Raw genomic sequence first — 20,075 nt, 5'->3', positions numbered from 1 at the left:
TGAATGTTGAGTTTTAAGCCAGCTTTTTCACTCTCGTCTTTCATCCTCATCAAGAGGCTCTTTATTCCTCTTCACTTTCTGACATTAGAGTGGTATCATCTGCATATCTGAGCTTGTTGATATTTCTCCCAGCATTCATGATTCCAGCTTGTGGTTTATCCAGCTTGGCATTTTGCGTGATGTACTCTTTATAGAAATTAAATAAGCAGGGTGACAATATACAGCCTTTCCCATTGTTGAACCAATCCATTTTTCCATGTCCAGTCCTAACCGTTGCTTCTTGACCTTCATACAGATTTCTCAGAATGTAGGAAAGGCATTCCAGTATTACCATCTCTTGAAGAATTTTCCACAGTTTGTTGTGATCCACTCAGTCAAAGGCTTTAGTGTAGTCAATGAAGCAGAGAATGAGATGGTTGGATGGCATCACCGACTCAATAGGCATGAGTTTGAGCAAGCTCCAGGAGTTGGTGATGGACAGGGAAGCCTGGCAAGCTGCAGTCCATAGGTCACAAAGTGTCAGGCACAACTGAGTGACCGAACTGAACCTAACTAAATGAAGCAAAAGTAAATTTTTTTTTGGAATTTCTTTGCTTTTTCTATGATCTACTGAAATCCAATCCAAGAATCCAGTTGTTGGCAATTTGATCTCTGGTTTCTCTGCCTTTTGTAAACCCAACTTGTACATCTGGAAGCTCTCAGTTCACATACTGCTAAAGCCTAACTTGAAGGATTCTGAGCATTACCTTGTTAGCATATGAAGTGAACACAATTGTACAGTAGTTTGAGCAGTCTTTGGCATTTCCCTTCTTTGGGATTGGGATGAAAACTGACCTTTTCCAATCCTGTGGTCACTGCTGAGTTTTCCAAATTTGCTGGCATATTGAGTGCAGCAGTTTCACAGCATCATCTTTTAGGATTTGAAATAGCTCAACTGGAATTCCATCACCTCCACTAGCTTTGTTCGTAGTGATGCTTCCTAAGTTCCACTTAATTTCTCATACCAGGATGTCTGGCTAGAGTGATCACACAACAATGGTTATCTGGGTCATGAGGATCTTTTTTGTACAGTTCTTCTGTGTATTCTTGCCACCTCTTCTTAACATCTTCTGCTTCTGTTAGGTCCATACCATTTCTGTCCTTTGTTGAGCCCATCTTCGCATGAAATGTTTTCTTGTGTCTCCAATTTTCTTGACGAGATTTCTAGTCTTTCCCATTCTATTGTTTTCCTCTATTTCTTTGTATTGTTCAGTTAAGAAAGCTGTCTTATCTTTCCTGGCTATTCTTTGGAACTCCGCATTCAGTTGGGTATATCTTTCCTTTCCTCCTCTGCCTTTCACTTCTCTTTTCTCAGCTATTTGTAAGGCCTCCTCAGATGACCAATTTGCCACACCACAGCTATGAGCCATGGTGTGCTGGACCACCATGTGTCTCATATTTATATTCCTCAGGTCTTCTGAAGGTAATAACCTTCAAAATGTGATTTTTACATATACAAACATTCAAAACAGCATGAAAACTGGTGAAATCTGAGTTGTATCTATAGTTTAATTAATTGTATTTTGCCAATGTCAATTTGATTTTGATAAAGTATTGTAGTTACTTAAGACTGCTGTTGGGGGAAGCTTAGTGAAGTGTTCACAGAACCTCTCAATACTACTTTTGAAACTTCTGTAAGTCTATACTTATTTTAAATTTCAAAATTTAAAAAAAAATAGTAAATGTTTTGTCATTCCCGTCTTTCTTCAGATTGAGCCTTATGCCTTATGAATTTGAGGCTTATATACTCAGTGCATAAACTTCCTCATTAAAAATTTTCAAGACTCTCTTATGATAATAAAGTTTTATTATACATTAGAGTCTCATAGTAATCACAAAGTGTTCCTTTTAACCATATGAAAGTGAAAGTAAAAGTGTCAGTCACTTAGTCTTTCCCGACTCTTTGCGACCCCATGGATTGTAGCCTGCCAGGTTCCTCTCTCCATGGGATTCTCCAGGCAAGAGTACTGGAGTGGATTGCCACTTCCTTCTCCAGGGGATCTTCCTAACCCAGGGATCAAACCAGGGTCTCCCACATTGCAGGCAGTTTCTTTACCGTCTGAGCCACCAGGGAAGGCCCTTTAATCACACGTGGCCTTCTAGCCTTCTACATAACATGGTCAAAAAGATTCCCATCAGTGGCACTTGAAGAATATTATGGTAGAAATAACATTGGGTTTTTTAAAACATGGGTAACAAAAGTTTTCTAATTTTTGTATGTAGAAATCAATGTGTAGAAATCACTGACAAATAGTTTATAATTGTTTTACCCACATTTTTCCATTTTTCTTTCACATTTACCTCATCATTCATCGTTCCTTCCAAGGTGATTTTATCTTTGCTTCTCCTAAAATAGCTAAGCTCTGTGCTCATTTTTGTATCTTTGTGCCTGCCTCCCTCACTTATTTTGAAAAACCTGTTTGTCTTCCTCTTCTGCTGTGTTTTTACCATTTTGGGTTCTTACAGATCAAAAAAATCTTTTTTTCCTCTTGTGTCTCTGCCTTCAGTAAGTGATTATTGACCTCTTTCTCTGTGCCAGATACTGGCCAGGACACAGAGGCAAGATGATGCCCTCTTCTGAAAAACCAAGGTCCAAGGGAGAAAGAAAGACAAGTCCTCAGACAAAATGATTCGAGGTTTACAACGCTAAGTGTCATACGCATGGTGACCCTTCCGCAACCTCACCCCTTTTTCTGTTCTCTCCTGCCTCCCTCTGAAGTGCCACCTGCAACGTAGCAGAATGTCATAAATACTTGAACTCCAGTCTGCTTTTAACTTCAGTTCCAACTGATCATTTTGACAAGATCTTTGCAAAGTGCTTGGCCTTCCTTGGGCAAAAATGGTTTTTAAAATCCCTGACATCCAGGCAATGGAGTCTCAGAGTCACTTTTGCTCAGTGAGTGAGTTTGACTTATTTTCTTGCTTACTTATCTTTTCTAAGCTTCAATTTCCTCATCTGCTAAATAATGGAAATAATAATACACAGTTCTGAGGATTATGTGAAACTATCTGTGGAAAACACTTAATGCAAAACTAAAAATTAATTAATATGCACCCCTGTGCATATTACTTTGCTCTTTTAAAAAAAAAAAATCAGAATTAGTGACTTTTATAGACTCCATTCATTTATTTTCCACTGTTGGAATGTCAATCAATCCGTATGCACATTCCCCTGTAAAAGCCATGCTTTCCAGGTAGAATTCTTCCTTCAAAACCTTATTGTGTTTCATCCATTGGGACATGAGTTCACTTCCTGCGACCTTTAATTCTCTGTCGTGTTAGTAGTAACGTATTTCTGGCTCACTGCTACCCTCAGGTCTCTGTATTCTGTGTGTGTCTGCCTCTCTGTCTGCGTGTGTCTCTGTGTGTGTGTGTTTTGAGGCATAGGGGGAAGGAAGAGGGATCAGACTCCACTCCGAGTGGTTTTCCCTTTGGTTATATTTTCTGTTCACTTCATGGAGATTGGTATTGATGTAGACAATATTAGCTGTTTCATGTGAAGCAGACTAGGGTAAAGAGCTCCCCTTTTCAGACAGTAGCGTAAGTATTCCTACTCAGTCTCCTAAAGTATCCCCAGGCTCATTGGATTATGAGTAATCCTAAGTAAAGAGTGGCCATGAAACCATTGGAAAACTTTCCAGAAAGGGCCCAAGTGGAGAAGCAGCCAAATAGGGACACAGTATGTGCCTCATAAATTTCCCTTTTTATTAATAATGACCCAGAAGAAAGCAGATGGTTTTAACTAGGCAGACCAACCAGCAAAATTCCCAAAACAGAAAAGAAACATCAGAGATCCCTTTAAAGGCTAATTTGAAACACAAGTAAATTCTCAGAGGGCCAGCAGCAAAAATGAAAGAGTCAGAGGACCAGAGAGGGTGTGGGAAGAGAGAGATGAATTAGTGGGTGTCGCCCTTGGAGTGCCCAGAGCGCCCCAGGCTTCCAGAGTTCGATGGTCAAGGGAAGGACTCGCCAGACAGTCCCGAATTCGGGGTCTCTAAGAGAGATTCCCTGAGACTCAGCCCTGATCCCTTCTGAGCCCTTGGTGTGGTTTTGACCACCTCTGTCAGAAGCCTCTCGATTGTGAGCTGAGGTGTAGGTGCGGTCACTGAGCTTCTTCAGGCCTGTACCGAGTTTCATAGCCTGATGGTGAATGCTTCTTCTCAACAGAGGCCCCCCAAATGGTTTATGTTTCAGGTCCCACAAACTATGGATGCACCTGCTGTTGTCAGATCGAGAAACTCAGTTCCACCAGCTCAAGGAGCTTATCTCTGGTGGGGCCTTTATTCTGTGCCCCGCCTTATTCCTCCCTCTGCACCCTGTCCTGCCTGCCCATGCTTTCCCCACCACCCCTGAGATCCTGGGCTTGCCTGGCCTGTGGGCTGCAGCGGTGCTGAGTTTGGCTCCAACTCTTCATGAACTTTCAAACCAAACCCATGCAGGCTTTTTAGTTCCTCTTCACTTTCTGCCATAAGGGTGGTGTCATCTGCATATCTGAGGTTATTGATATTTCTCCCAGCAATCTTGATTCCAGCTTGTGCTTCATCCAGCCTGGCATTTCCCATGATGTACTCTGCATATAAGTTAAATAATCAGGGTGACAACATACAGCCTTGACGTACTCCTTTCCTGATTTGGAGCCAGTCTGCTGTTCCACGTCCAGTCTTGACCTGCATACAGATTTCTCAGGAGGCAGGTCTGGTGGTCTGGTATTCCCATCTCTTTAAGAATTTTCCACAGTTTCTTGCGATCCACACAGTCAAAGTCTTTGGAGTAGTCAATAAAGCAAAAGTAGATGTTTTTCTGGAGCTCTCTTGCTTTTTTGATGATCCAGCAGATATTGTCCATTTGATCTCTGGTTCCTCTGCCTTTTCTAAATCCAGCTTGAACATCTGGAAGTTCACAGTTCACATGCTGTTGTCATATAGAGTAAAGTAAGTCAGAAACAGAAAAACAAGTGTCATTTATTAGTGTGAACTTTCTTTTGATCACCACTTTCTCCCAACAGGAGACAGACTGTGTCTGCATCCACTGCAGAGTGGCTACAGCCTCAGAGAAACATTCAGATATCAGAGATAGGTCCACAGCCTGCTGCCCACATGCATGAATGCTTGTATCTCAATCTCAACTGTCATCCTCACCTCATATGCTTGACTTACAGTTTCCTCGTTACTATGCCTCTTCTCTTGTACTTGACATCTGCTTGAGGTGCAGTACATGCAAATTTCTTTGTAAAATAAGTTACAAATGACTATCCTAGTATTATCCTTAATGACCTAATGCCAATTCCAAACTACCAAAGTCTTTCCCCAGAAGCAGTGTTTGCTCACTAAGAAAATCTGGGTCAGCACCTGACCTCAGTTAAGCTGCTCGTCTTTCCTTTATCTGTTTGTCTTTTTTTACCCCTGAGATGTTAGCCTGGTTGTTTGCAAAATAATCTGATAGTCTCACAAGGTAGCATTTATTAAACACGGAAATGTTAGCAGTAGCCCAAGCTTGAATGAATCTGACTTTACAAAGCCAAGCAGAATTATCTTAAAATACTACTTTCTACCAGTAGTAACAACTATACATAACTTAGTTTCACACACATACACACAGGGTCCCAAACATCTTCATGAAGTTTTAAATTTAACTTATAGTGTAGAAATATAAATTCTGTACAGTTACAGAAAACATCATTTGAAAGTTTAATTACTTAGGTTTCTTTTTCATTTATATATTTCTATAAATTTTGAATTACAAAATTCTAGTTTTTATCTTCTTTGTTTCAGATGCTTGACACCTTCAATCAGAGGATCTGATATGTATTCCATGTAAATGGAAAAACTAGAATCCTGAGAGTTATACAGAGCTTTTCCTATCTGAACTGATATTTGAACATTGTTTCCGTTAGTGGGTCATAAAGTTGGTGTTGGGCTTTTGGTGGTGGCTCAGACAGTAAAGAATCCATCCTCAGTGCAGGAGACCCAGGTTTGATCCCTGGATCGGGAAGATCCCCTGGAGATGGAATGGCCACCTGCTTCTTGCTGGAGAATCCCACGGACAGAGGAGCCTGGTGGGTTACAGTCCATGGGATCCAAAGAATCAGACCTGACTGATCAACTAACACTTTCACTTTTAAAATTACTGCTCTTTGAAAAACCACCTATGAGAAACATTTCATGCCTTTGATCCAGGAAACACTTGTTGAGAATCTTCTACCATTTCGGTCTCTGTTACATTACTTATATTTCTTCATGAGATGCTTACAGCATCTTTGGAGGTGGATCTTGTAACCCCTTTTCTGTAGATGAGAAAACTGGAGGCTAAAGGGGGAGAAGTGACTTACCTTGAACCTTACAAGTTGCCCATGCAAACCTGATCTCAGCTCCATATCCTCTGTGTCTGACTCCAAGTTCTCTCACGCCATTGTGTTCTCACTCTCCATTCTGTGTTCTCATTCAAGAGCAGGTATTTCTAAAAATCCTCATGAAAAAGTATTTGATAGACAGTCTTGGCCAGAATGCAAAAAGTTAATGGGCAGACTATCTCATAGATATAATCTCCCTCATCCATCATAATTAAAGGAATCAAGTGGAATTAGTAGATTCACTACAAAATACTGAACCTGTCTCAGACTCACACAATGGCCCTGTCACAACCCTACGCCCTGTGGGATTCAGTGCATTCTCTCTTTGACAGGCTAATCCCCATGCTGAGTTCTTTTGATCATAAGGGATCCTGGACAGGATGTTTTCCCATCCAGAAAACCAGCACGACTGGGATGCCAGATGGAGACTTGTCATGAAAACTTGGCCCGGATTCCAAAGCCAACAGTGTGTTGAAATTAGGACATATCATTTACTTAGTTCCTGGCTACACTCTTCACAACTGACAACCGGGGATCACTCATAATATCTTCTGTGAGTGTGGACCTTCATCCAGGAGGATGCCAGGTCATCAGATCAGTCAACAGCAGTCATTTAACTGACTCTGTGTGTGGGGGGTGGGGCGGGGAGGGTGAGTGTCTAGGTCCACAGGATCTTTAAGGAGAGATGTTGGGAAGAGAAATACTGGTTTTCTTCAGAGAAGGACTGTTGTACACAGCTCTTCTGTGTGTGCTGATGGAAACTGTACAGCACATCACATTAAAGTGAAAAAATATATATATATGTAACAAAAATACTTATTAATCCTGTTTCATAAATAACAATGCTGGGACTCAGATGAACTAGATAATGTGGCCAGATGTCACGCAGTGTAAAATGACAGTCAGGACTGTAAACATGTTTAAGCTTTGTTATGCCACCTCGGAATCTCCCCATCATGCCCATTTTCCTTCCCAACACCTTCTTTATTTCATTCATCTCCCTTTTGGGCATCTTCTAAGAGGTTCTTAGTCTAATCTACCTTAAAAGCACAAAAAATGATACCAATGTTTGTGTTAACGATTGGACACATAGGTCTGCCTCCAAACCACACTTTGGTCAGACAATTTAATTAGTTCAGTCCTTGCCACACATCCAGTCATCAGTCCATCACTTTAAAAGCAGGAGAACAGTTTCAGAATTCAGATGATGTATTATTTTAACAATCGAATTTATGTGTGTATATGGACTTGAAGGAAGATAGTTTGAAAATATATACTCAGCCAGCATTTACTTTATGGAGGGAAGTTCCTGGAGGTGGAATTGGCAGCTCACTCTAGTATTCTTGCCTGGAGAAACCCATGAACAGAGCAGCCTAGTGGGCTACAGTCCATGGGGTCACAAGAGTTGGACATGACTTAGCAACTAAACAATAACAACAAAGCTAGTAAACCTTAATCTACTCAGACTTATTACACAAAACTAGCTTAGCTCTTTCTCAGAGTAACTGACAACTTTCTTTACATGCCTTTTTAAGAAATGATAATAAGAAATCATAACTTTGGTTTTGTTCTGTTTGGTAGTTATATACCTTAGAGTACTTGGTATTTAAAGCTCAGATTCTTTCTTGCCAGCTTCTTCCAATTCACTGCCATCTGTGACTGATTTCAAAGAAGCCACCAACATTGCAAAACAAGAGGAATTAGAACTCCATTCACTCCACTTTGGTGAAACCAACCTGCAGTGGTGTTGTGTTTGGTTCATAGTGCGCTTGAGAAAATTACAGATAAATGGAAGCATGTTCCAAAGTCAACAGGGAAGTGAAGGGACCTGAGACATTTGTGAAGAGGAATAATGGAAGGAAGTAGAGATGTTTAACCCAAAGAAGAGAAATTGCAGACAGAATAGAATAGCAGTTACCCACTAAATGGAGAATTCTTGTATGAAACAGCCATTTCTGTTAGTTGGGTGAGTGAGTGATAGTCGTTCAGTCGTGTCCAACTCTTTGCGACCCTGTGGACTCTAGCCCGCCAGGCTCCTCTGTCTATGGAATTCTCCAGGCAAGATTCTGGGGTGGGTTGCCATTTCTTTCTCCATTTCTGTTAGTTATTGGTGTTCATAAGATAAAAAGTACTTCCTCAGAAACGTGTGGGTCCTCGGACCCCTGAGATTCCAGCAATTAGATGAGCACTTAATGGAAATGATGTTCTAGTAGAGATGCAAAGCCCTTGGTGTGTTCCCCAAGGTCGTCTGGGAACGCAGGACCTGACCCTCCCTCTGACGTTGGCAGTGGCTATTAAAAGTGGGCCTCTCTACACCAGAGCAAACAGACTCTGGCAGATGTCATGCTGCCTTCAGAGAGTGTTGTGATGGGCAGTAGGTGGTCTGTCCGGCATAGGTTGACATATAGCTGGAGCATGGTCATGGGAGAGACAGAAGCCGGGAAGCTTTATGGCCGAACAGTTGTACATCAACATCAGAAACATAATGCCTGGAGCTGGCAGGGCTCCCATAGAAGGTGGTCTTCCAGTGTCGGGGAGGGTGTGGAGAAAAGGGAGACCTTGTACACTGTTGACGGGAATGAAATTGATATGGCCACGATGCAGAGCAGTATGAAGGACCCTCAAGAAATTGAAGATAGAACCCCTGAGAGAGCCCGCAATGCCACTCCGGGCGTGTATCCAGAGCAAATGAAAGCAGGATCTTGAAGCCATATCTGTACTCCCACACTCACGGCAGCATTATTCACAATCACCAGAACACAAAAACAACCTAAGTGTCTATCGACAGGTGAATGGATAGAGCAGATTTGGTAAATGAATACAATGGAATATTACTCAGCCATGCAAGGAAGGAAATTCTGCCATCTGCAATAGGATGGATGGACCTTAAGGGTATCATGCGAAGTGAAATGAGCCAGACAGAGAGAGACAAATGCCACATGCTATCACTTGTACGTGGCACCTGTAAAAGGCTGAACTGTGACTTCTAGGGGCTGGGGGCTGGAGGATCAAGGCCATGTTGGTCCAACGGCACAAGCTCCCAGTTGTGAGAGGATGAAATTCTGGGATCTAATGCGCAACAGTGTGCTGTACTTACAAGTCCCTGAGACAGTAAATCCTAAATATTCTCACCATGAAAACAACAGCAGCAAGGGCACTGCGTGAGTTGAAGGACGAGTTAACTAACAAAATAAAAACCTGAAACATAAAAATCAATTTTAATTCACAGATGTACTAATGTGTTCTGAGGTGCCTCTGGAGAGGGGACAGCCAGTCCCCATGTCCTAAGAAGATGATGAAAATAGAGATTCAAGCAGAAGAGAGTGTCAGAAACCAGTTTCTGGCCAGGACTTAGTCTCAGATGCAGGAAAATACCCAGTTAGTGTTCATGCTCACGGTGCAACAGGACTTGTGAGGGGGAGGGTTGATGACTCTTCGCAGGAGAGGGAGCAGCCTAGGAGAGCAGGGACCAGCTGTGTGTGGATAGTGTGGGTGTGGGGTTCCTGTCTACACTGCAGGCTCTTCAGGTTTTCCCGATCCTGAAGACCTCTGATTTTGTAGTGATATGTGGACTGTTCTGTACTGCGTCTTTCCATTTCTGCATGTACTTGAGATAAATGCAGGAGGGTTTTTTCTTCCTCAGGTTTCCTTGCTCATCTCTGGCCAGCATGACACTTCTGAAGACAGAACATTTTGACAGCCTTTTTGACATTCAGTCATTTCAAGATATAAGATTAAAAACAAAAATTTGAAGGGGGTGGAGTTTCAAGTGCATAAGACATGTGCATCTTTTAAGATACCCTCTGTAGGGTGGCTAAGGCTAGACATGAACTCCATGTGCCTACAGACAGTTCATGCAGGATGGGTGTGACGAGGCTCGGGGAAGAATGGGGATCATTTCTGTGTAAAGAACCTGACATTTGAAGAAGCTGAGAATTTAATAGTTTAGGGCATATCAAAATGTTCCCTTGCCAAAATTGCTGCCTTGAAAAGTCCACAGCGTCAAATTGGTCACATCAAACTTTCACCTGTACAAGCTTCTTCTGGAAAGTACAACTATTCCTGAATTGTTGGCATTTTGCTTATAATTTTCTTAGACTATTTTTTAATGTTAAAATTTGGAATCCTGATATAATTATTACATCATTGAGTCAGATAACCTGGTTTCTGTTGTGACCACCATGACATCAAGAAAAGCCTGCTATTACTTGCTGATAACCTGGAAACAAATATAATAAAATATAATAAATTCCTCATCTTTCTTAAAATGCATCCAAATAGTTAAAGCCATCATTCATTAATAGACTCATTTATCATCATTTTATTGTCCTGAAACTATTGTATTATTTCTTTGAATGCCTTTTTATGTAACCAGGTCAAAAGTTTATACCCAGGGGAAAAACTATGCATTGCACAAATAATCCAGTAATGCACATTTGTTGCATATATCATCATAATGACGATTATTTAGTCTATAAATAATGCACAGATTTTTTAAAGTCAAATACTCAACAGGAGAGGATGATGATTATTCCTTGCTGCTTTAATTTTCTCTTGTGTTAATTTTCCCTTTTTTGTTTTAACCATCCGTGAGCTATACTTCTGAAAAGAAGTTTTCTAGTTTCCAAGTAGATGTCCTGAAAACTCACACACTGGCGCACAGTTGGTCTGCCTGCTGCCTGTATGTGCAGTCGTTGATGTTAGTCCTGCGCCGAGGGCAGAGTTCTGAGTGCCTGACCCTTGTCCTCCTAATCATCACCATACATCTTAGAGAAAATGTAGGGGTAATTTAAATATGTATCACTTCTGTGGTTAGACTTCCAATTTTTTGTGTGACCATGTAACATACTGTTCCGCTGACCATGGAAAGTGTAGCAGGAAATTCTGGGAAACAGAGATAGATTCTTAACATTTTCCTTTTTCTGTTCTATACCAGACTTTATGGTATATTTACATCTACATGTAGGAAATACTGTAAGAATATGACTGCCTGTTCCTTCATCATTTAATATGTTAAATAAACAAACGAGGTAGAATCAATTGTTCAAGAAGTAGCTACCCACTAAAGTTAAAGATTGATTTTACTTTAAGTGTAATAAGTCTGCTGTAGCAGTAACAAGCAAATTTAAACAAAAATATTCTAAAGTATACTTACTATATTAGCCCACAGAGAATAATATTTAGCCTAAATGTAAACCAAAAGCCACCTCATTGGTTCACTAAATACAGAATAATAAAAGCTGGAAGAAGATCAAAGAAACTGCCCTAGGTACCTGTCATGAACTCTGATTCTCTAAGAAACATGCCTCTTCCTTTTCCTCCCACTCTTCTGAGTGTTTGTTCAATAATACTTTCTGTCCAGCAGGCTCTGGGATTGGGCTGGCATTCATCTGCAGCCTCAGATTTTTTTTTTTTTCCCTGAGACAGAGCCTTGAAAATTGTGTTCTAACTGATAAGAATTTGAAACAGCTGTTATGAAGAAATTCAATAAGCTACAAGAAAAGATAATTCATTATGAGCCTATTAGGAGAAATTTTACTCTCCTTCCTTCTGCCAAAATAGGAAGTTCCCCCTAAAGAATAAAAAACAAAACAAGACAAACCAAGAGTAATAGCAAAGCAAAGGAACCTAGGACTCCAGGGAGGCATGCAAGCTTCTTGACAGAGTTCCTTCAGTATTTTCAGCGCCAAGTAGATCTTCTGCAAAGATGTGATGGATAGAAGCATGAGTGGGTAGATCAATGGACAGATGGAGAGACAGGTAGATGGATGAACAGATGGGAAAGAAACTGATCATAACTAATGACCAGTGAATGGCTTTATCCAGAACCATAACTTCAGTACCTCTCCCTTCCCTTAATTTCCAGAAGAAATTCTGAGCAGAACTAACTAAGCAGAACTAAGCAGTCTTAATCTACTGGGATGTATGTTGTCATTTTAGCTTGTTACTAGAAACAGGTGCTGAGGCTTTAAAATCATTTCTCATTTTAAGTTAAAACAGAGTCAGAGTCATCTCTGAATGATTTCTCTTTGCTTATTTGCTTTCCAATACAATATTTGTCATGAGTGAGGAAGGCCATTTGTAGAAGCTTCTATAGAAGTGAACCCACAGGGTGTATGGCATCTATGGACATGCTCTGTCTTCTGAGTCTCAGCAAAATCACAATGTTGGGAGTTACTGCTCTGAAAGAGCAGTCAGGACTGATGTCCATCAAGTTCTCTGTGCCAGCCAGTTTTCCAAGAACTCAGCATGAATGATTTCCCTTTCTATTCTTGAGACCTCACTTAGGCACTATTAACCCTATTTTACAGCCCAGTGTGGTTGAGTAACCAGACCAAGGTCACACAGTCAGGACCTGGAACCAAGCTCTCCAGCACCAGGGCCTTCACTTTATTAGGAGAGACATGTTTCATTTCCTGATTTGTGCAAAAACGAGGAGGTCTGCATTCATAGCTCCCCTAATGAAATGTTCATTACTACCATCTCAGATGAGTATTCAGATTGTGTATTCTGTGACCAAAATTGAAAAAAAAATCTTGAAATCCGCATCCTTATTTTACATCAAGTCGTTTTTTATTGAGAGTCAGTCATTCATTCATACAGGTTTTGGTAAATCCTATGTACTCCTTGTAGATTTAACAACTAGTTCTTCTACTAAAACAAAATCAGAAAGACATGTGTGACTGTTCTGCATTGTCTCCAGAAATGACAGAATTCACAGTTTTCTTGAGATCCTTACACGCTTAGAAGAAGACTCTCCTTTTCTTCCTAGAATTATAATAGCTTTCAATTTCTCTTAAAGGAATCAAATTTTCATCCTCTATTGATCGTTTATATACAGATAATTTTTCTATTCATCTTTTCTCTCTGGCATCAATATTATTAGACCTAAAATAAAACGTACCAATTGGAGGTGATACTTAAAAGTTTAATAGACTTTTGTTGTTGTTTATACTTAATTGGACCTTGTAAGTTATGCTGTTCAGCTCAGGTAATTTAAAAACGATTGTAGTTTATGGTTCTGTGTTATATCCACCACAAACATAATATGCCCTCCCTGAGGTATAGCATCAATTTTGCAGAAGAACCTCGGGCTTTGCAAAAACAACCTCGAACTCCACTAAATAAAGCAGTTCTGAGGGTACCTGCACAGTCTGGATGAGGCTTCTTTTGACTCCATCAGAAATCTTATCCTAATACAATATTCCTTCCTTTTATGGACAGGAAAAGAACAGAAATGCTTACAAGGTATTTCTCCTTCCAGATATCAGATGTGATTTATTACTGAGTAAGCAGCCGGCACAATGGCTTTAACTGGCTTAGAAAAGCCTTGCTGTTCTTTCTCCTTAATCATATTAGTAGCCATCTTGGGATTTAATTACATTTCCCAAGTATCTAAGTACATTACATAACAATACATTAGTTGCTCTGTTGTGTCGACTCTGCGACCACATGGGCTGTGGCCTGCCAGGCTCCACTGTCCTTGGAATTCTCCAGGCAGGAATACTGGAGCGGGTTGTCATTCCTTTCTCCAGAGGATCTTCCCAACCCAGGGATCAAAGCCGGTCTCCTGCATTGCAGGTGGATTCTCTACCATCTGAGACACCTGGGATGTGTATATTCTTCATGGAATTTTCATAACAGTGAATGAGTGTATTGATAGCATGATGGTACAGAAGACAGTTTAAACCATGACACTCGGTGATGTATCAGTTCAGTTCGGTTCACTTGCTCAGTCATGTCTGACTCTTTGTGATCCCATGGGCTGCAGCACAGCCAGGCTTCCTTGTCCATCACCAATTACCAGAGCTTACTCAAACTCATATCCATCGAGTTGGTGATGCCATCCCACCACCTCATCCTCTGTCATTCTCTTCTCCTGCCTTCAGTCTTTTCCAGCATCAGTGATATATAGACTCTGAAAATATATCTTTGGATTAAAGCTCCTCATTTTACATGGGAGTACACCTAAAACCAGCTGATATTATACTTAGTACCTTGATTATGATATCACGTAAGCATTAAAAATCATAGTTACTTAACCCAAGTGAGAATGACTCCTCCTACCTGGTAGGAAAAGTATCTTAATATATAACTTCTAGCTAGCAAAGGGGAATGGGGGAGAGATAAATTAGGAATTTACGATTAGAACACTACTAATATACACACTACTATATATAAAATAGATAAGCAACAAGGACCTACTGTATGGCACAGAGAACTATACTCAATATTTTGTAATAACCTCTAAGGGGGGCCTTCCCTGGAGGTCTAGTGGTTAAGATTCCATGCTTCTACTGCAGGGGTTGTAGGTTCTATCCCTGGTCAAGGAACGAAGATCCCACATGCCACATGTTGTGACCAAAAAAAAAAAAACCTATAAGGGAAAAGAATCTGTAAAGGGTATCTGTCTATTTATACTTATATATATGTATATGTATAACTGAATCACTTTGCTGTATACCTACAACTAACACAACATTGTAAATCAACTATCCTTCCATAAAAAATTCTTTCAAGATAATGTAAAACATAATTCAGCTTTGCTGTATTCAGAGAAGGAAAATAAAGGAGTCTAGTAGTTTTATTTTTCTGGTAAATGTTATCATCAATTTAACAAAATTAGATAAGCTGAATACAGGTTTGATTGTTGCTGTTGTTTTAGAAAAAAAGTAGGTGAACACATTCATTCACCTGGAAGAAGTAAATATCATCATCTTACCAACTAAGCAGAATGGTTGTGTTGTAGAAATGGTGGGAAATATAGTTCTGGGCCCTGTATGGTCTATCAACATAGCTATTAATTGCAAATTATTTAGTAGTCATGCAATGAGATTTTTCATGGAAATTTATTTTCATTTCAATCACTAAAATAAATAAACCCAAGACAGGAAAATATAACATTTCTCAAGTTTTATGGGAGTAATTTAATGAGAAGGAAAAAAAAGTTGATACCTCTCATTGTCTGCCATAAATCAAACACTGATGGGTATCCCACATCACTGTCCTCCCTTGTTGCCACCATAATTCAGTCATCTCCAAATGCAGGCACAAATAAGTCTCATAGACCACTTAGCCAGCAAAAAACAAACTCAACCCTTATCTGAATCCATAACCCATAGCTTCATTAAGTTTTATATTCCCTTGAAATATTTGTCTTTAAAAGTTTACCAGGAAAAAAAAATGAAAAAAAATTTTACCAGAAAAAAAATTATATTTATGCAAAACAGAAAGACATATTTCTCAGAAACAAACAAACAAATAGCAGGACTTGTAGTCACATTTGATCTTCTTTAAATAGAGCTATACACAGTTCTTCCAACAATGCTGCCATCATGGAAATACTGGGGAATCTGGCTCTGGAATTGCACATCCCCTTGACAGTTTTCACCAATGGAAAGTCTTTTTCCATTAGAGATGGATTTCATGTTTATAAGTAAGAAGAAAGCTCTCAGAACCTAGTTTTGTGCAGAAAGTGAGTGATTAAGGCAGATAAGGAAACATTTACACAAAAGCTCTGTTACAGCAGCTTACTATGACAGTATCATCATCCTGAAGGCTGTTGTGGCCCATAATCCTCTGGTTTTGGCTCACAGAAAATCTCAGATGCATGATTTCTGCATCACAATGAAATTTAATTGAGAATTTTACCCAATACTATGAATTCTACATGAAAGTGTCATGGATGTCACAGAAATACATCATCAATCATTTCACTTAGATTTTCACAGATAAACTTTCTCCACGTTGGGGTTTCTACTGCAGCCTTTTATGATTTATTTCCTAGTTTTATTGGAAACAGCATATTCCATCACCAGTGCTTATTTTCTTCAAGCACACATTATTTTGTCCACTCTACTTGAAACAACACAACAAATCTCAAGTTGTCACTGTGATTGTTCATCACTCATAACTCATAATGTGGGAGACATCTTGGTAGAAGATTTTTCATTCTTTTTTTTAATTTAAATTTTGCTTCTTTCAGTCTTGTTATTTTCTTTTAAATGCAAATGTTTTCTTTTATAATTTTAATTATTCAGGCATTAACCTCACAGTGATTCTACTTAAATAGCCCAAGTCTATGTCCAATTTACTTTTTTTATTGGTTTTTAGTGTACTGTTGCCAACATCCATTGGATGATAGAGAAAGCAAGAGAATTCCATAAAAACATCTACTTCTGCTTTATTGACTGCATAAAGCCTTCAACTGTGTGGATCACAATAAACTGGAAAATTCTTAAAGAGATGAGAATACCAAACCACCTTACCTGCCTCCTGAGAAATCTATATGCAGGTCAAGAAGCAACAGTTAGAACATGGAAACAACAGACTGGTTCCAAATTGGGAAAGGAGTACATCAAGGCTGTATATTGTCACCCTGCTTATTTAACTTATATGTAGAGTACATCATGTGATATGCCAGGCTGGATGAAGCACAAGCTGGAATCAAGATTGCTTGGAGAAATATTAATAACCTCAGGTGTGCAGATGACACCAGCCTTATTGCAGAAAGTGAAGAAGAACTAAAACACCTTTTGATGAAAGGAAAAAGGAGAACGAAAAGCTAGCTTAAAACTCAACATTCAAAAAACGAAGATCATGGCATTGAGTCCCATCACTTCATGGCAAATAGATGGAGAAACAATGGAAATGGTGAGAGACTTTATTTCTTAGGCTCCAAAATCACTGCATATAGTGACTGCAGCCAAGGAATTAAAACATGCTTGCTCCTTGAAAGAAAAGCTACAACCAATCTAGACAGCATATTGAAAAGCAGAGACATAACTTTGCCGACAAAGGTCCGTATAGTCAAAGCTGTGGTTTTCCTGGTAGTCATGTATGGGTATGAGAGTTGGACCATAAAGGAAGCTGAGTGCCAAAGAACTGATGCATTTGAACTGTGGTGTTGGAGAAGACTCTTGAGTCCCTTGGACTGCAGGGAGATCCAACAAGTCAATCTTAAAGGAAATCAGTCCTGAATATTCATTGGAAGCACTGATGCTGAAGCTGAAGCTCCAATACGTTGGCCACCTGATGCGAAGAACTGACTCATTGGAAAAGACCCTGAGGCTGGGAAAAACTGAAGACAGGAGAAGGGGATGACAGAGGATAAGATGGTTGGATGGCATCACCACTCGATGGACATGAGTTTGAGCTAGCTCTAGGAGGTAGTGATGGACAGGCAAGCCTGACTGCTGGAGTCCATGGAATCGCATAAAGTCAGATACAACTGAGTGACTGAACTGAACTGAGTGTACTGTTGAATCTTTACATTAGAGATATTTTAATTGAGGAAACTTAAAAACACAATGAATAGTAAAATTATTACCAATATGAATGCCTAAAATAAACCAATATTAACATTGGCTTATGATTACTTAGTTTTTTTGACAATAAACCTCAGTAAAATTTGTCCTGTTGCATTCCCCTCTCAGTTCACATATTCATACTTTTTATTGATCTCTATGTTAATCCATACATAATATATGAAATTTTTGCTATTTTTCTTCATTTATAAAAATTGCATCATATGTTAAATACTCTCTGTAACTTGCTTTTTTCAACTCACCTAGTCAATTGCTTTTTTAATATAAGCAATTATATTAAAATATAATTTTATATTTAGAGAAATAAATACAAATATTTACTTTTATTTTTATAGATTAAAAATAAGAGGTGGCTTTTGTACACAAATAAGAATGTCTATTGTTAGTTACTTCTCTTTAAATTAATATCCTGTTTAATAGAATTTTAATTGTAAAGCCTACCTTTTCATAAGATTACAAAGTAAACTTATAAATCTTTTTTTAAAAGTAGCAATTTTGTGAATAAGTGAAAATACCACCCTGTATTTGTTCCTGTATCCTGTGTTTGAATTAATATTCAATTTATTTATGCATTTGTTACACTAAAATTTCCTAAATTCCTCAAAACATTTGCAGAAAGTTTAAGGAAACTCTCTTAAACATTTTAAAGAATCCTATAAATATGATATACCTGATTTTTTCTAGCACTTTATATATCCAGGAAGTCAGAGTTTCAAATGCTCATAATGAAATTAAAACAAAATAAAATCTTCCCAAGCATTCAAATGCTGCTTGTACATACAATAAGTCTAAATGGATGGTTCTAAGAATTCATATTGTCTTGAGTACCTAAATACTGATCACCAAGTTAAGTTTTCCTGAATATTTTGATGAAAATCTCAAATTCTCTCTGTTATATTCCTATATATGCCTCTCTTTAAAAAGCAGCATAAATACCAATTAACAAAGTGATCACAAATCATTACTATACTTGCACATAATATAAAATTGATACTGAATTTGGCTTGTTACTTATCATCTCCCTCATTTATGTATCAAGGAAACAAAATGACCACCTCAGATGTGTGGCTGACTAGAGATTAAGTTTACAGATTGTAGAATTAGGATTTTGATATGTTTATAGATTTAGATTGCTAGTCTGAAATTTGAGACCAACAAATAGGAATCTAAGTGTGCTTTCTTACGTGGTCCAACAGAGCCAGTGATTCTTGGGATAGGTCCTCCTGCTAGGGGTCACTTTTCCTATTGCTGAGAAAAGGTTTCTCACAGTGCATATCCCATGGGCATTTCTGACTGGTCATCCTTACCCATTTTTTCCTTAGCATTTCATGCTCAACTTTTTAACAAAGCTTCCTCCTTAAAGTTTTACTCTCTGAGTTTTCCTAGTGAGACTGATGAAAATAAAATACAGTATACTTACATAGTTTCAGATGCTATATTTGTCAACATTAAAAAAAAAAAAAAAGCACAGCATGAAAGTTGCATTTTATTTAGGGCAAAATGAAGACTGTGGCTTGGGAGACAGCTCCTCAGATAGCCCTGAGAAACTGCTCCAGAGAGGCAGGGTGGTAGGTCAGTATGTATGTGGTTTTGGTGAAGGGGGAATACATGTCAAGCACATATTTTTCCAGAAGGTTTCTTCTAGTCTGGGGATGATTTCTGCTAGTCATGAGGAACAGTCATCACCGTGAAGGACTACAGTGCTTTTCTAGATATGAGGAGGTACAAGAAACGGGCTAATAAAATCTGCTTCTGAAAATATCTATCTGAAGACCTGCCTTGCCAGTGTTTCTCCCAGCACAGAGTGCGTAATTTCTGCTCTCCACCCCGAGCTCCTTTCAGGGCGTGTGGAAGGTCAGCAGCACAGGATTTAATCCTTGTAGAGGTAGATGGTAAGTGCCCATGGCAAGCGCCAGTTTGCAGCTGATATCTCTCTCTTCTGTAGACGTTGGAAATCCACAGATGCCTCTTTGCCCTCATGCTCATTTTCAGCAAAATTATAAACTCAGGCCTCTGACCAAATCTTTATTTTCTCTTCTGGTCCTTTGATTGGCACACCTCTGGAGGCACATGACCCTGCAGTACTGTCTGTAGACATCTTTGAAAGCATTCTTACTTTCTGGTAAGAGCTTTACATTTCAAACACAACTTCATCTTCCCTACCCTTGACAGGGAATCAGTTACTCTTCAAGGATTCCTGGCTCCCTTTATGGAACAAAGACGCCAAAATCTGGGTATCAAGGGTGCATGTCAGATTGCAATTTATCAGAACTGAAGGAAGACATGGTGGCATTTTAACAGAGCTGGGAGATATGTTTTGAAGTTTATGTGAACTGCAGGAAGTTCATTTTAACTTTAAA

The 20,075-nt window shown here is 39.2% G+C and overlaps 1 protein-coding gene across 2 annotated transcripts in view; it reads left to right on the top strand.

Annotated features, from left to right (window-relative positions):
• Positions 1 to 20,075, top strand: part of KCNQ5 (potassium voltage-gated channel subfamily Q member 5) — a 389,192-nt gene that overhangs the window by 257,916 nt on the left and 111,201 nt on the right. The window contains exon 2 of one of the 2 annotated variants that reach the window (XM_070450163.1): positions 16,502 to 16,729. The exons of the other annotated variant lie outside the window; for it this stretch is intronic. Within the exon in view, the coding sequence (XP_070306264.1) occupies positions 16,502 to 16,529 (28 nt within the window). The 3' untranslated portion in view covers positions 16,530 to 16,729. Of the gene's footprint in view, positions 1 to 16,501; positions 16,730 to 20,075 lie in introns of those variants that run through there. 2 annotated transcript variants of the gene reach the window in all.

Source organism: Odocoileus virginianus, chromosome 19 (assembly GCF_023699985.2).
Source record: "Odocoileus virginianus isolate 20LAN1187 ecotype Illinois chromosome 19, Ovbor_1.2, whole genome shotgun sequence".
NCBI classification, from domain to species: domain Eukaryota; kingdom Metazoa; phylum Chordata; class Mammalia; order Artiodactyla; family Cervidae; genus Odocoileus; species Odocoileus virginianus.
The sequence above is the reverse complement of the archived record's forward strand: the minus strand, read 5'-3'. Positions and strand labels throughout refer to the sequence as shown.